Here is a 15,872-nt window from a genome sequence, read left to right as displayed (position 1 = left end):
GAAAAATTTGCCCAAAAAAACCCCATTTTCTCAGCTGGTTGCATGGGACATGAATAGAACACAGCTGTGAGTTGACTGAGTAGTTGGGAGGTAACTCTGACAGCGTGGTATTCCCAAACTGCTGTTTATTAGTGGTGGAGAGAAAACAGGAATATCTTTGACTTTAAAAAGCTGTTTTCAGAAGGGCAGGGTTGGGAGCAGGAGAAAGGAGGAATCCATCCTCTAATTCAGGCACATGAATGCAGTGGTCTTTGCAGACCCCATTTGTGCTCAGCTGCAGAGACCTCAGGAAATGCCCTCTCCTAGCAGCAGGAAACTGGCATGTAAGTGGCACTTAGTGGAAAGAAGAACCTTTAAAACTAAAGTAATTGAAAAATTGAATAATTGTAAAGGTCAAAAACCGGATGCTCAATTAGCATTGTGTTTGTCAACAAAACCAGTTATCCAAAGGTCCTTTGAATCACAGGTCAGGAGTCCAGGGAAAAAAACGTATTTCAAGCAATATTAAGGATATGTCAGTGAAAAGACTGCCATGTATTTATTTCCTTTCTCTGTAGATACTCTAAGCTGTCAGATCCTGCAAACTGGCTGAACATTAATGCCACAAATGGTCAGATCACTACTGCTGCTGTCCTTGATCGAGAGTCAGACTACATTAAGAATAATGTCTACGAGGCCACATTCTTGGCGGCTGACAACGGTGAGCCCAGGCTTCACATTGTTCATGCTTCAATAAGACTCTAATGTGATGCATTAAGAGAAATGATGCCCTGACAGAGTTGTCAGTATAAGTTATCTTTTTCCCAGGTTTTTATGGTCAAAAAATGTGAAAGTGGGATGGGAAATTGCTGGAGTAAATTAAATGTGCACAGTATATGGGGAGTGTTATTAAGGGAAAGGGAGGACAAATGGAAAATTGATTTGGGGAGTTCAGTGTGGCGGTGTAGCCTGAACTTAAAAAAGTGTCAGAGGGATGGGTTCTCCAGGGGCTGCCGAGCACACAGGTCCTGGTAATCCTCCCAAAGGCACTGATCACAGCATTCAGGAAGCCTTCCATCAGGAAACCAGAAATAATTTTATGGGATGGCAGGAGGGTATTAAAAATAAGCCCATCTGTTGAACCCGTGGTGGCTTTCATAAAAGGTGTGTCTGTCACTGGAGCTGGGCTCCTTCTGGCCACAGCCTGCCTGAAATGTGCAGCCATCATCAGATCATGGGTGCTGCTGTACTTGTTACCAAGGCCACTCAGGCCAGTCAGATCTCCTGGAGAAGTTCTGTTTGCTGTTCTCATTGAAGATCACTCAGTGCTTTTGGTCCAGTCAGCACTGAGAGCTGCACTGGTCACACTCAAGGGCAGGCACCCAGTGCTGCTGCTCTGCTTTTCCTAATCCTGGTTAGGAGGAACTGATGAGTTGTGCTAACCACACCCAAATGTGGCCATGCTGGAATTTCATCCTTCAGTTCCTCCATCTGGAAAAGGCTCAGGAGTTTCCCAGGACAAGGAGAAGGCCTTCCTCCCCCTCACCCACCCTCATTTCCCACTGCAGGGTGCTGCACTCCAACCAGAGCCCTGCTTCAGCAGCACAATTCAGTCTGGGCTTGGCTGTGAGCACCTCAGTATATTGCTCATAGTCTGCAGGTGCTTCCAGGGCAGTGTTTGTGTGATCCCTCAGGCTGGAGGTGCCCTGGTCATTATGAGCAGATTTGGTGGTGGTTGCAGGGCTAATGAAAGCTTCCTCCCTCTGGGGCTCCATGCATCACTTCAGTCATTGCATCCCAGGTCACAGGGGTGAGGGAAACTCATGGAGGAGTTTCAGTGCAGAGGAGCTGTACCAAGAAGTGCATTTTGCCCCTTCTTTGTGCCATGAATGGTAGGACTCACCCCACAGCCCCATCCTGAGATTCCCCTCCATGAAGGCAGCGAGGACAGGGAAATTCAGAATATTCTCAAGTGGATCCAGTGGTGTTCATCTGCAAAAGCCACAGGGCAAAACAGGTCAAATGAGTAGGCCAAGGCTGTTCACAGATGCAGTGGTACAGTTTGAACCTATCAACCTAATCCTCACCATCTGACCTTACAAATTCAGGCACTTGGTGCAGTGTGATGTGGAGTTAACCCCTTTCCCTGGCTGTGATGCTGATGCAGCAGTGCATCAGCACCTCCACATCCATCATTCAGCAGCTCAGAAAGTGAGGGCCTAGATAAATCTCTTTATTCTGAAAAATTAATCTATCACTGGTATATTGCAGCCATTAAAATGCACATAAAGCAACACCTTATTTAAAATTCTGTCTAGAGTGCTTAGGATAACAGCTAAAGTTTCATCTAGGCTAATAGACTCTTACCACATTGCTCCCAAGTTCCAGGTCCTCCAGCATCAAAGAAAAGCTTTGGGTCAAGGGTTTTGCTGGGGATTTTTCTCTCTTTCTTGAAGAAGCAGCAGCATCTTCTTTCCTTGAAGTTCTTTTTGCTGTTCTCAGTACATGATAAAGAAGTTTAGCCAATATTCCTTGGATGTGCTTTCTTTCTCTACCTGGGCTCCAGTGTAGAGGTGCTGTCTTTAAGAAGAGTCTTGGCTGCAGTGTAAGGAGGGCAAAAAGGGAATCCTGATCAAGAGCATGGCTTTAACCTGCTTTCTGAGGAGAGCGTGCCTTGGATCACAGTGTGTCTACACAAGAGTGGAGCCTGACAGTGTTTGAACCCCTTGGCCAATTTCAGCCAATCTCCCAGGGAAGCCGAGAGCTTAAATGTGTCACATTCCAGCAGGTTTCAAGAAACAAAGAGCTGAGCATGAAAACCTTGGCTTACACCTTGCTGTGGGAAGAAGGCAAGGGAAGAAGGGCAGACACAGGGCAGACACTGGCCCTGTGAAAAAGGCAGTGATAGAGAATTCAGCAGTTAAATGTAGATGCAGAAGTTGTATTTTCTTCTTCCTTTTGTCGTTAGTGTTTCAGTCTTAATTTCAGAGATCACACCAGCTTCTCCAGTGGAGTCAGTGGTGCTATTTTAGTCCTCATCTCCTGAGGATAAAGTCCAAGCATCCTTCACTGCACATCAGCACCTGCTCTGTGTCCTTGCTCTCTCCATATAAGACAGCTGAAATAATTTGAAATGTTCCATAGTTTGTAGGACATGGCCATTAAAACTTTGTTTACTTTTCATTTCTCCTAAAACTGGCCCGGAATTGCACTCAGGAACACAAAGAAACAAAAATACCAGGACTCAGATCCCAACAATACTCAATGGCCCAACAAAAGTGCATTTGTGGGTGCAGCAATTGCAGGTTATTTCAGCCACGTGCCAGTTAGTGCCTCTCAGGACTGAGGGTTTGTGTTCAGTCTGTCTCAGAGGTTACAGTGCTTTTATCCCAGAAGATACTCTGGGTAATGTGAAAGCAGTAAAATCACTTTGCTTGGTCCCAAAAGTCAGTTTTCATGTCCAGCCCCAGTGTCCTGGTGAGCTGTCTGCCTCTCCAGAAGCTTTCAAGGCTGATCAAAAGACATTGTTTTAGAGGGAGACCTACCCCGTGCTTACAGGATGAAAGGATGAGAGTCCATGATTGAAGAGCTTATGTGGGAACCACAAAAAAAGGATTTCCAGGGCTCCTTCAGAGTTTTTGAGGCTCCCTTGAGACATGGAGAAAGGAATGTGGGAAGGAAGGTCTGTGGAAGCAGAAGCCTGATGGGGAAGTGGTTTGTGTAGCTTTGTATCTAGCACTGGGAAGAAGGGCCAGGACTGAAAACACTGAAATTCTTTAAAAAGAATTGCTGAAGCCATGCAGGCAGAGGGCAGGCAAACATGGAGCTGCCAGATAAACGTGTGGGGAGAGAAAAGTAAAACACTGTGCCATTTCTGGGAAGGCTGTTCTCTCCTGCCAGGGCAGATACTACTTTGTGTGAGTAGTCATTGGTCTGACAAATGTGAGTCTCCATCAAGAAGAGGTGGAGGACCAGGACTGCTGTGCTGTGACATCCCTGCTGGTTGGGACAAACGTGGAGAGGATGGGGAATTGTAAATTGGGACCTAACACTGCTGCTGAGGGTTAGTGACCCAGCAGGTCTGGTGGTGGCTCACACTGTGGTCTTTGAGCAGGGACCTCTCACCACTAAAGCTGGGGGTGGATATGGGACAATGCTGGGCTTTCTTTGAAGCAGAGTAATGGTCTGCAAAGCTGAAAACTGGCCAGCAAGTGCTACAGTAAATGCTGACCGATGGGTTTCACTATGTAGGTTTTTCTCCCCTCCAAGCCCTCTTCTTCCTCTTGTCAGCTCTCTTTCCAATGGTTTTTCTTCTTCAAAACAGCCATTACCAAGATTTGCAGGAGCAGCTTGGCATCACCTGCTTGCAGTTTTAGTTTGAGTGGGGGCATTGCTGCAGGCTACAGATCTGCAGAACTCAACCTCCTGTTCTGCAGGAGTGAAAAACAGCAACATTGGGAGGCTTGGGGAAGTTTTATACCACATAAAGCAGGGACCATGGAAGTGCAGTATGTCCCTAATAAGGTCCAGGGAGGGAAGGTGAAAATCCTGGTTTATTGGCCCTGGAAGGCAGAAAGGGGGCTAGTGTGTGGTGTTGCCAATCCCTCTGCTTGCTCCTCCCATCCCGCTGGAGTGATGGTGACCCTACACCCCCATCCATGGTGCGACAGCAGCACGAGGCTGCCTGGAGAGGGGAGATGGTGGGAAAAGGTTCATCCACGTGAGCCTCAGTTCAGAGCCAGGGGGTCTCTGTGGTCCCTGGGCAAGCTCCTCCTGGCAATACAGGTCGGTGTTTCCCGTGCAGGAATCCCCCCAGCCAGCGGCACGGGCACGCTGCAGATCTACCTGATCGACATCAACGACAACGCGCCCGAGCTGCTGCCCAAGGAGGCGCAGATCTGCGAGAAGCCCAACCTCAACGTCATCAACATCACGGCCGCCGACGCCGACATCGACCCCAACGTGGGGCCCTTCGTCTTCGAGCTGCCCAGCGTGCCCTCTGCAGTGAGGAAGAACTGGACCATCTCCAGACTCAATGGTAAACGGGGCAGGCAATCCTGAGCTCATCTGTGTGACAGTGGTCACAGGGGTTTTGAGGTGAAGAGAGAGACGAGAATGTTGATTCCGTGATCAGAAGGCTTGGTTTATTATTTTATGATGTATATACTACATTATAACTCTACTAAAAAGAAATGGAAGGAAAGTTCTCAGAAGGCTAGCTAGGCATAGAATAGAAAAGAATGATAACAAAGGAGCTCTCTCTGACTCTGTCCCAGAAAGAGCTCGGTCCTTGATTGCCATTAATTATACACATCCACCAATCACAGATTCACCTGTTGCATTCCACAGCAGCAGATAACCGTTGTTTACATTCTTTTTCTGGGGCCTCAGCTTCCCAGAAGGAAAATCCTAAAGAAAGGATTTTTATGAAAAGATGTCTGCGTCACATCTGGGCTCTGCTTTGCTGATGAGCCCCACATGTGGCTTCCGAATTCAAAATTTTCCCACTTTTTTTTAATGCGATTTTTATTTTTTAAAGCACATTACGGCCGACGTTAGAGACAAGATAGTTAATCAGGAATGATTTGTATCAGACCTGCAGTATAACTCTAAGAGCCTTGGCACTTGGCTTTTTTTAATGCAGTTCATAATTATGAACAGTTATCAGTAGTGAACAGAGTATAAATCATCCATAATGGCCAAGGGGAAAAAAGCTATTATCAGTCTTCCTTATGTTCCTCCAGTGTAATTGTCATAAGCCACAATCAGGATCAATGTTCATTTCTCTGACCATAATTGCATAAAGGCAGCCTTTTAATTTACCATGGAACCAGGAGGGCTAGGTAAGTGTGAAGATTACCAGTATGTGAAGGATTTTTATATTGCAGCGTGCAACCACAAATGGCCCTAATTGCTCTGCTTATTGGCAGTTTCAGCAGAGGATGGAAAATACCATGGAGTTGTGGGCTGGTTTTGGCTTCAATGCTAGTCCCTCTTGCTGAGGTCTGGCAGAGGGTGCTAGACCAGGGGCAACAGCTCGTGCCCTCAGCTCAGGGCTCAGTCACAACGGGATTACCTGGCTGTGCCTGTCATTAGTGAGTTCCCAAAATCCCCAGGGGTAAGGCTGAATGAGTACAGAACCTGCACAAGAGGCCAGGGCCAGCCCAGCCTCAGGAAGCACTATCCATGTGTTCCTGTTTGTGTTTGATGCTGTTTTGAACACATGCAAGTGAATCTGCAAATGGCATGCAGGTAGCTGAGTGCAGCAGTGAGAGCACACAGAACTTGGCAAAGCACAGGCTGCTTGTTGGCCAGACTGTTGGGGCAGAGGTCTGAAGCTGTCCTGCCCAGGTGTGTTGTTGCTAAGCTCTTCTGCAGGGCTCAGAAGAGAGCTCTGGCAGAGAAACCTGCACAGGTGTGGCTGCAAGGCCGTACCAGTGCCTGTCACCTGTCTGTCTGTCTGTCTCGGTCTCCAGGGGACTATGCCCAGCTCAGTTTGCGGATCATGTACCTGGAAGCAGGAGTGTACGACGTGCCCATCATCGTGACGGACTCGGGAAACCCCCCCTTGTACAACACCTCAGTCATCAAGGTGAAGGTGTGCCCGTGTGACGAGAACGGCGACTGCACCACCATCGGCGCCGTGGCTGCCGCGGGGCTGGGCACCGGCGCCATCATCGCCATCCTGATCTGCATCATCATCCTGCTGAGTGAGTACCACGGGGCCTGGCCTGAAAACACACACTGCTGAGGGTTGGAAGGGACCTTAGAGTTCATCTCGTTCCAACCCTCCTGTCACAGGCAGGGACACCTTCCACTGGCCCAGGTTGCTCCAAGCCACGTCCAACCTGGCCTTGGACACTTCCAGGGATGGGACAGCCACAGCTTCTCTGGGCAACCTGTGCCACACCCTCACACTAAAGAATTTCTTCCAAAATCTGCTCTAAATCTACCCTCCTTCATGTTTCCCTGTTGTTCTTTCCTATAGCTTGTATTTTTCAAGCTCCATGCAGAGGGCAGGTCCCTGAGCTTGGGCTGGGGAGGTGGTTCATATCTGCATTCAAACCTCCTTCACTGCAGCATCAGCAAAATGAGCTCTGCCTGTGTCAGACCTGTCTTTCTAAGACTTCCAGTAGCTTTGCAAACATTATTACACCTGACAACAGCTTGTAAGTAGTGAGTGTGATAGGATCATCCACATTTTGCAGGAAAAGGTTGAAGGCTCCTTCCAAATTTCTCTGTCGGATTGTCCCACAGCTCTCGTGTCTAGCTGGCTGTGGATATACTGGTTCCCAGTACCAGATACACTGGTTATGAGAGTTGTGCTAGTCCCTTGCAAAGCCAGTGCATAACTTGTGTTTTTCTGGTTGTTCCAAGGAAAAGAGGAATGGTAGTTATTCCCATTGCTTTTAAAATTACATCAGATTGGGGAGATTATGAGTGTTTTTAGAGGAAGGATTCCCAGTTTGTCAGAAATGATGGAGGACTGGGGATACATCACAGAGAAGGACTGGCCATCCCTTTCCTTGAGGCAAAACTCTCCCTTTTGCCCAGGAGTGCTGTCAGTCCCAAGCTTCCATGAGCATTACCAATAACCATGTGTGCACACATCTAAAAAGTAAAAATTATATCATTATAACTTCAAGCAGGAGTTGGCACAGTAGGAATAGATAAAAGCAAGCGCTGAGATGAACAATGAGGTAAATATTAATCAAGAACCACAGGATGAATCCATGGGACTCTCATTAAAGCTAATGGGAGTTATGGTGCTAAATCACGTTTAATATTTACCCTCAGTATGTTTTAACAGAGCACAGGCAGAGCAATGTATGCTCCAAGTGTCTCCTCATGGGGACATGACAGGGTACAGTAGGAGAATGGGTCACCCTGGGCTTCATCCTCATCCTGGGCTGGTGCTGGGAATGCATTGGTGTGCGATTGATCTGCTGGATCAGCACGGAGGGTGAGGAAGGAGCTGGGTGTTTGTGCAGCCCAGCTGAGCTGATGGAACATCCATCCCTGTGCCCAGACACGGTGCCCAGTTCCTGCCCCATTCCCAGCTTTGGCTGCTCCTGTTCCTGCCCCATTCCCAGCTTTGGCTGCTCCCTTCAGCCCGGGTGCTTGTTGGGGCACCATGGTTGCACACCCCGATGAAGATGAAGGTGTCCATCAGCCTCACCTCTTCTTGCTGTGCAGGTTTGCTGCTGCCCCTGGGCTCAAAGTTTGGGCTCACCCAGAGGTGATTAAACACAGGTCGTCTTTTTGCTGCTCTTGTATAAATCCAGTGCTAAAACACAATTTAAAAAGGTTGAAAATCCTATTGACTGAAATTAACTTCAGCTGAAGGACATTTGATTTAAGAGATTCCTCTTTCCATTTTCAGATACATTATCCCATTTTAAATTACGGGTTTTATTACAAAAGCTTATTTTTACATTCATTGTAATTCTAATTGACTTTTTTTTTTTTATCTTGGAGAGCTGCAAAGCACTGTATCAGTGATGAAAAATGTAATTTGCAATGAGCAGTTTTACAGTTACATCCTTCCAGTGTTTTGCCTCCTTTCTGTCTGTTTCATATCATGACCTCTAAACAATAGCCTAGAAAAAGGCAGATTTTCTTGTGCTATTTGTCCATTTTAGAGTCAGCAGGTCAAAGTTGGATGACTTTAAAAGGAAGAAGAAACAAGGGGACAGATCCAAGATTGCTCCTGTGAAGGAAGTTTATGCCTTTACCTTTGCTCAAAGGGGTTTTTTTCTTCTTCTTGCTACCTGATGTATTAGCTGCACAAATAACACATTTAGAAGAGCAATGCAGTAAAAAATTGTGAAGGGTGAAGACAATAGATTTCAAGGAAAACTACATGCAGAGCAAAAATGGTTCTAACAGCAGTAATAGCACTTCCCATTCTGCAGAGTGAATAAAAGGAAGGAGAGTGCACTACATCCACCATTGACACTTTGAAGGTGTTTTTTTTTCCAAGGTAACTGTAAAGGCATTAATGGCACCATTTTTTCCACAAGTGCATGAAAAAGTATCATTAAAAAAAAAAAAAGAGGAAATAAAAAGATAAACCCCAGTAACCATTATAATATTGTCTTTGTGGACCAGTCAGGTATCTTGTTGTGAGAGACTTGAAAAGGAACAATGAAAAAAGGACTTCAATAGTCTGCTAAATAGCTGAGGTTTTATATTACAGATGAGAGTTACATTTTCTTTCCTTTTCTTTTTTTCTTTCTTGAATAGATCTGGGATAAGCATTAAAGAAATGCTGAACTATCTGAAAACAATTCTGTTAGCTGGCAGGCAGGGATGTGCCAGTTGGCACACAATGGCAGTAATTAGCTGTCCCGTCCTCTTCACTCATTTTACTGAATTCCTGTTGGGTATAAACACTTTGGTGCTGGGAGGAAGAATTTGGATCCTCCTAACCTCATCCTCCTGCAGGTTGGATGTCCATCGATGTCCTCAGATTATGGTCTCAGCTAAAAACCCCAAATTTTGGGGTCTCACATCCTGCCTGAGTTTGCTTGGTTGGCTGAGTTGGTTTGGCACAGTTGGGGTTGACTGAGGTGAAATGAACCTGGGGCATTTCTTCCCATCTCCACTGTCCATCCATTGCTCCCTTCTGCAAATTGCCACCACTGCAGCTCAGTGTGGGGCTTGCTTGGAGAATGGAGGGGACGGCAGGCAGTGGGAGGTGTGGCTGCAGCACCTGCCCAGGCTGAACTTTCATCCTTCAGGGCTTTATTTGCAGCCACTGAGTACAAGAATGAAAATGAACATATCAACACCTTCTTGGAGAAGACAAGACCTGGCTGCCTTATGTCAGTGGAGACTTGAGTTCCCAGATATTCTTGCATGCAGTAATTCACAGGGAGCACACAGCCAGCCCCTGGGACGTGGGTGTCCCTCTGAAGGGTGAGGCTGAGGAGCAGTGAGCCAGTGTTCCCTGTGGATAAAGTTGTTTTAGAAGGGAAAAATTTCTCATGATTCAAGAACTGCTCATCTCCCGCTGTTACTGTGCTGAGAGAGAGTGGCCAAGCCTGGCATGCAAATGCTGATGCCTGAGGAGCTTGGCTGTGTGCTACCAGATTTGCTCTCCCTCGTTCTGCAAAGCTAGCCCTGCTCTCTGAAAGGATTTCAGATGATCTGATATTTGCTTTCCAAGTCGATGGCCAAATGCATGTGCTAATGTCCTGGCTAATCTGATCTCAGAAGTCTAAAGAGCCTCCCTCATGGACCAAAGAGGAATATGAGGGAGGCCAAATTGGATTACAGGACTCAGTGTTGTGCATCCTCCCCAGATCAGTCTTGCCTGGCCAACTGCAGGAAACAGCAGAGACTGTCACAGTCAGGGCTCATGACCTGCATGGGCTGAACCTCTGCCATGCTGCTGGAACAGCACCTTGTGCACCAATGTTGGGTATCTGCACCTGTTTCCTTCTCTGCAGCTCTCTTCCCTCCATCTTTATATCCCTGAATAAAATAAAGGTGGAAATCTAATCCTGAAACCTCAGGATTCAGATCAAATATTTTCAGAGAGCTGCGGTTTTCACACTTTCTGGTTTCTTCTCCTTTGATTGTGTGTCTTACTCCTGATTAATATCAGCTCAATCAGCATCGGTGATGGATCTTAAAGAAATGTTTGTAGTGGGAATCTGTCACAGTATTTACAGCTCTCACTGATCTCTCCTTTAAAAACCAGACCACACCATAGGTTAACATTTTGTTCCTCCTGCCAGCAGCCAGTGGGGTTCTCTGCAGTGGGCGGGGGTAGGTGAGGAGTTGGGACGCCCTGAGCCTGGCCTGGTGCTGCAGGAGGTGCCAGCTGACCCAGCCTGTCCCCGTTGCAGCCATGGTCCTGCTGTTCGTGGTGTGGATGAAGCGGAGGGAGAAGGAGCGGCACACCAAGCAGCTGCTCATCGACCCCGAGGACGACGTCAGGGACAACATCCTCAAGTACGATGAAGAGGGAGGTGGAGAGGAGGATCAGGTGAGGAGAGACCCTGAGCTGTGGCCAAGGAGCAGCTGGGCAATCTGTACTCTCAAAAAAAATATTTTTAGTAAAATACATGCAAAGGGTTGTGTGTTTTTATTTATGGCCAGGCAGCTTTATTGGCTTCCCTGGTGTGGTGGAAGGACAGCAGGTCCAGGACATTCAGAATATTAGTGGGACACCCTCCTGTGCAAGCAGGATGATGCCAGGAGGCCAGTGCCACAGGGATTTTTCTACCCCCTAGGCACCTTCCTGGAGAAGGACTATAAATCACTCCATTGACACTCATGTTGAAACCATATTTCTGTGATTTAAGTAATTAAAATTGTGTGTTTTACCAGAGATCTTTGTAAAACCAGCCAGCAGCTACAGCCCTGCTCACCCCTGTGGCTTGCTTGATCTTCTATGGGCTTTCCCTGCATTTACTTAATCATCTCTAATGTGCCTTTAATTTCTTTTAATTTCTGGACATGGTTTGTGAGAAATGTCTGAAGAGATTTGGGGATTTTCTCTCGCGACGCAGCGCGCGGTGGCAAAGCTGTGCTGGGTGGCAGAGCCCTGAGCCACAGGCTGCCTGAACACGTCAGCTTTCCTCCAGTGGCTCTTCCTACAGACACCAGTGCTGATATTCATGAAAACCTCTCTGGCCTGCACTCCTGGGATGTTTTTTTCCACTGCTGCCTGTGCCATTCCTCAGCTAAAATAGCAAAGTTGGGTCACTCGTGTTGAAGTCACCGGTTTTTTACTCCTGCCAAACACGAGGAAAGAGCCCAGGACACTCTCAGATATGATGTTCATGCAGATTATGTGCCTGTACATTGTGTAATGGCTTTATTTTTGCTTGTTGAATTGGCTTGCATGGTTCCAGGTCAGTGCTTAGGGATCCCCCAAAACCACTGCAGCACATCCTGCCATGGAGGTCCTGGTGGTGAGCAGGTGAGAGTGGTGAGAGCTGCCATGGAAAACTCTGAGGCAGGAGTTTGCCCAAACCTTGAAAAGTTCTTATTCCACAGAAAAATCCTTGCAATTAACATTTCTTTTTTTTCCTGTTGCTGTCAAGTTATTTATAAATATTGCTCCTGGAGATTCAATCATCCCCATCTGAGCACAAGGATAGTTTTCCTGGTAGAACAAAGCACTGTTCTAAGCATTCCAAGTAGCTGAAGTATCTGGTTTCAGGCAACTACACAGTGGGCTTAAATATTTTAGGAAGGATTCATTAAAAATAACAGCAAAAGGATAAGCAGCAAAACACCATTACCTACATGAATACATTTTTAATGAAATATTACCTGGTTCTCATTTCATGATAGAAACCTATTCTGTTGGGATTTTTCACAAGCAAAAAGAACATAATTACTTTGAAAGGTCTACATGCATAAATGCAATACACATTTTAATGTTTTTACTTCTGTAGAAATGTAATTGCAATAATATGTCTACTAACTCTGTGTCTCTACATTATATTGTCTATTTTATCAAAAAAGTTATGTGTACATCTATGCACACACAAAAAAAAGCCAGGGTTTCATCCCAAATATTTAGACACTGTGTGAAATATTCAGAAAGTATTTAAATACTTAATTTAACTTATAAGATACACTCTTAGGAAGTCAATTCTATGAGCTCGTCAGAGGTCAGGTTCATCTGTAATTCAGATGGAGGTGCTACATACCCAGGGATAAGATTTGCCATCAAACTTCAGCTGAAACAGAATTAGAGCCCTTGACTTGTTTGCGCATGGAGTGAGTAGGTGATCTGCAGGAAAAGCTCAGGGTTTCACACTGTGCCTTCCCATTTGTCACAGGATTACGATTTAAGCCAGCTCCAGCAGCCAGAGACCATGGATCACGTGCTGAACAAGACACCTGGAGTCAGAAGGGTGGATGAAAGACCTATTGGTGCTGAGCCACAGTATCCCATAAGACCAGTAATCCCACATCCAGGGGATATTGGTGATTTTATTAACGAGGTATGTTCTCTAGGGGGTCCTGTGTCACATCTTCAAAGCTTGAGCAGCCAGCTAAAGTCAGGTTTCCCTGATTGCACGGGACAAGCAGTGCGACTGCTCAGGCCAGAAATGTGATGCCAGCCAGGGGAAGGATTGGTATGAGCAGAGGATGCAGGGCTTGGCCTAATGAAGGCATTGAACGAGCAAAAAGCCCAAGATTTCTGTCTTGTGGGTGTCACAAACACCATGCTTTTCAGAACCCAGGCAGAATGAGCCATTTGTGGCTCCTGGACTTGTAATTATTTCAGCAGTCTGTGCCTTCCTCGTAAGCTCTGTTTGGTGTAAAGCCTCAAAGAGTTTGCAGCACAGAGACACTCAGATCAGAGAGAGTTTCTTTATTTTATCTTAGATTACTTCTCCTTTATCTGCCTGTACAAATATCTATCTGGTTGGTATTTCTTATCTCATTTTTAGTTTTGAGTGATTGAGTGGTTACAAACCAATCAATGCATTATTTCCTCCGAGACAAAGCACACCATCCATTTCCTAAGCCAGAAAAATAAACGTTACAGCCATTTAATTCTATTATTACATGCATTTCCTGCTGTGCTTTTCTCATTTTCATCATTAAAATCCCTTCTTCCTTTGTCCCTTTGCCCATCCTTCTCTCACATTTGCACACATCCATGAAGACTCGCTCTCCTCACACACGCCCCTGCTGCTGAAACCAGTTCCATCTCCCCACACTGAGGTCAGGGCCTCTGAAGGTGGGAATGTGGAACATTTGCTTTATTGCAGGGCTATTCCATGAGGCTTTTCCTGACGCTGGGCTCTGCAGCAAAGCAATTCTTTCTCCCCATATCCCGAGGCCATTTCCATGGCCTGCCCACGCTGCTGCCCACGCTGCGCAGGCTCAGCAATGCTCCCCAGCCCTCTGCCCAGGATTCTACACCCCACATCTGTCCTAATTGCACAGTTTTGCCAGGAGTGATTTTTTTTTTTATATTTTGTTTTCCTAAAGGAATGAAAAACACCAGAATTTAAATATTGATGGGGGAGGAAAGGTGCTTGTTTTTGGTTTATTGGCTAAGATGGAAATCGCAACAGGCAACCCCAGCAAGGGCACGCTGGCAGGACAGAAAGCTTTTCAGAGCCAGGATGGATCATTGTAAATAAACAATTGGAAATAAATAAATTGGAGTCATTTTAGGGAGACTGGGAGCTACTGGGTTTTGTGCTGGGGGCAGCTGAGAGGTCTCTACTGGGAGTTGCACCCGGGAAGCCCCAGGCCATTCATTTTTCCCTTTTAGCTTTGCTGCAGGGATCCCAAGCATCCCCCCAGCCCTCAAACCCCACGGTGGGCATTAACTCCATGCGTTCACCCCCCCAGGGCCTGCGTGCAGCAGACAACGACCCCACAGCCCCCCCCTACGATTCCCTGCTGGTGTTTGACTACGAGGGCAGCGGCTCCACCGCGGGCTCCGTCAGCTCCCTCAACTCCTCCAGCTCCGGGGACCAGGACTACGACTACCTGAACGACTGGGGGCCCCGCTTCAAGAAACTGGCTGACATGTACGGGGGAGGAGAGGAAGATTGAACTGACCTCATCTTGTTACAAAACAACAAAAAAAAAAAAAATTAAAAAAAAAAAAAAAAGAAAGAAGAAGAGGAAGGAGGAAAAAAAATTAAGAAACAAAAAAAAAAGTCTACGAACCCACAGACAACGTTAACGAAAAGAGCCGATGCAGGAGCAAGAACTGTACAGATGTGGCAGCTTTTTTAATTAATATCCCCTGCTGACTGTATTGTTATTTTTAGTGGTGATATAGGAGGTTTCTTTTTTTTTTTTTCATTTTTTTCTGTTGTATTTTTTTTTTCCTAGAATATTGAGCTGTCTCGCATGAACACTTGTCTCTGCTGCAGGTTTCTTTTTGGGTTTTTTTTTGGTTTTTTAATGTCAGCTGGGATATTGCTCGTTTACCTGCTTTATGACTAAAGAGAGTGAAAGGCACTCTGTCTTAACTTGAATTTCTTAGAACAGAAGCACTGTTTTTAAAATATATATATATATATATATATTTGAAAGTGCCTTTTGGTGCATGTGTCAGATTCCCTTCAATCTCAGGAGTGATGAAAACAAACATACAACCATCCTGGGCAGCACTCCCTGTGACCCTAAGCCAGTTCTAGCTGGGAAGGAGTTAACAAAAAGGAACTGTGGAGATTGTTTCTTTTTTGCCTTTTTTTGTTTTGTTTCATTTTGTTGGTTTTTTTTAAGGGGGTGACTCATTCTGGGGTGGAAGAAGATGGGGGGGTGGGGAGGGGGGGGGGAGATGTTTTGAGTCAAAATCTTAACAGCCATCTTTAAGCCTCAGCAGGTGGTGAACTAGTCATCATGTTGTATATAATTCAGTGTTATCAGATGCAAAATACTGACCAGAGGGCTCTGCTGGCCCCTGGTCACACTCAATGTAGCTGCATAGAACTATAGCATTGATAAAGCCTTTGGTTATTGCAACAGAAATCTCCGACAGCCCTTGCCTAAACCCTCCGAAGTAAACGGTGACATGACCAAAGGCCCATCTGTTTGTTTTTCTGCTATCGCCGTGTTTTGGCTCCCACGGACACGCCGGCGGGGTGAGGTGGAGGAGGAGGAGGTGATGGTGGTGATGATGGTGATGGTGTCCCCCATCCCTGAGGATGCCCAGCACTGGTGCTGCTCTCCTGGGCTGAGGCAGGGTTTGCGCTCGCGGCCGAGGCCGTGCCGAGGACAGGGACAGCTTACCCACACTGCTCCCATCCCTGAGTATGGAGTTAGTCTAGTTCCACATTAATGCCTTGGAGCATTAGTAGCCAAAGCTCAACAACATCGTGTAACTCAGCTAATGTGTGTCCTTTCTATTCGATGGGTAGGCGCTGCTATCTGTAGTAAATGTGTTTTTT

At 46.3% G+C, this 15,872-nt stretch overlaps 1 protein-coding gene across 2 annotated transcripts in view; it reads left to right on the top strand.

Moving 5' to 3' along the window:
• The window catches only part of CDH4 (cadherin 4), a 416,541-nt gene extending 401,307 nt beyond the window's left edge, over positions 1-15,234 (top strand). For both annotated transcript variants that reach the window (XM_063172552.1, XM_063172553.1), the window contains exons 11-16: positions 558-700; positions 4,784-5,017; positions 6,456-6,689; positions 10,836-10,975; positions 12,786-12,950; positions 14,320-15,234. In XM_063172552.1, the coding sequence (XP_063028622.1) occupies positions 558-700; positions 4,784-5,017; positions 6,456-6,689; positions 10,836-10,975; positions 12,786-12,950; positions 14,320-14,526 (1,123 nt within the window). In that variant the 3' untranslated portion in view covers positions 14,527-15,234. The remainder of the gene's footprint in view (positions 1-557; positions 701-4,783; positions 5,018-6,455; positions 6,690-10,835; positions 10,976-12,785; positions 12,951-14,319) is intronic.
• Positions 15,235-15,872: the final 638 nt, after the last annotated feature.

This window comes from Melospiza melodia, chromosome 19 (assembly GCF_035770615.1).
Source record: "Melospiza melodia melodia isolate bMelMel2 chromosome 19, bMelMel2.pri, whole genome shotgun sequence".
NCBI classification, from domain to species: domain Eukaryota; kingdom Metazoa; phylum Chordata; class Aves; order Passeriformes; family Passerellidae; genus Melospiza; species Melospiza melodia.
Note: the sequence above shows the minus strand (reverse complement) of the source record. Positions and strands in the feature narration are given on the sequence as shown.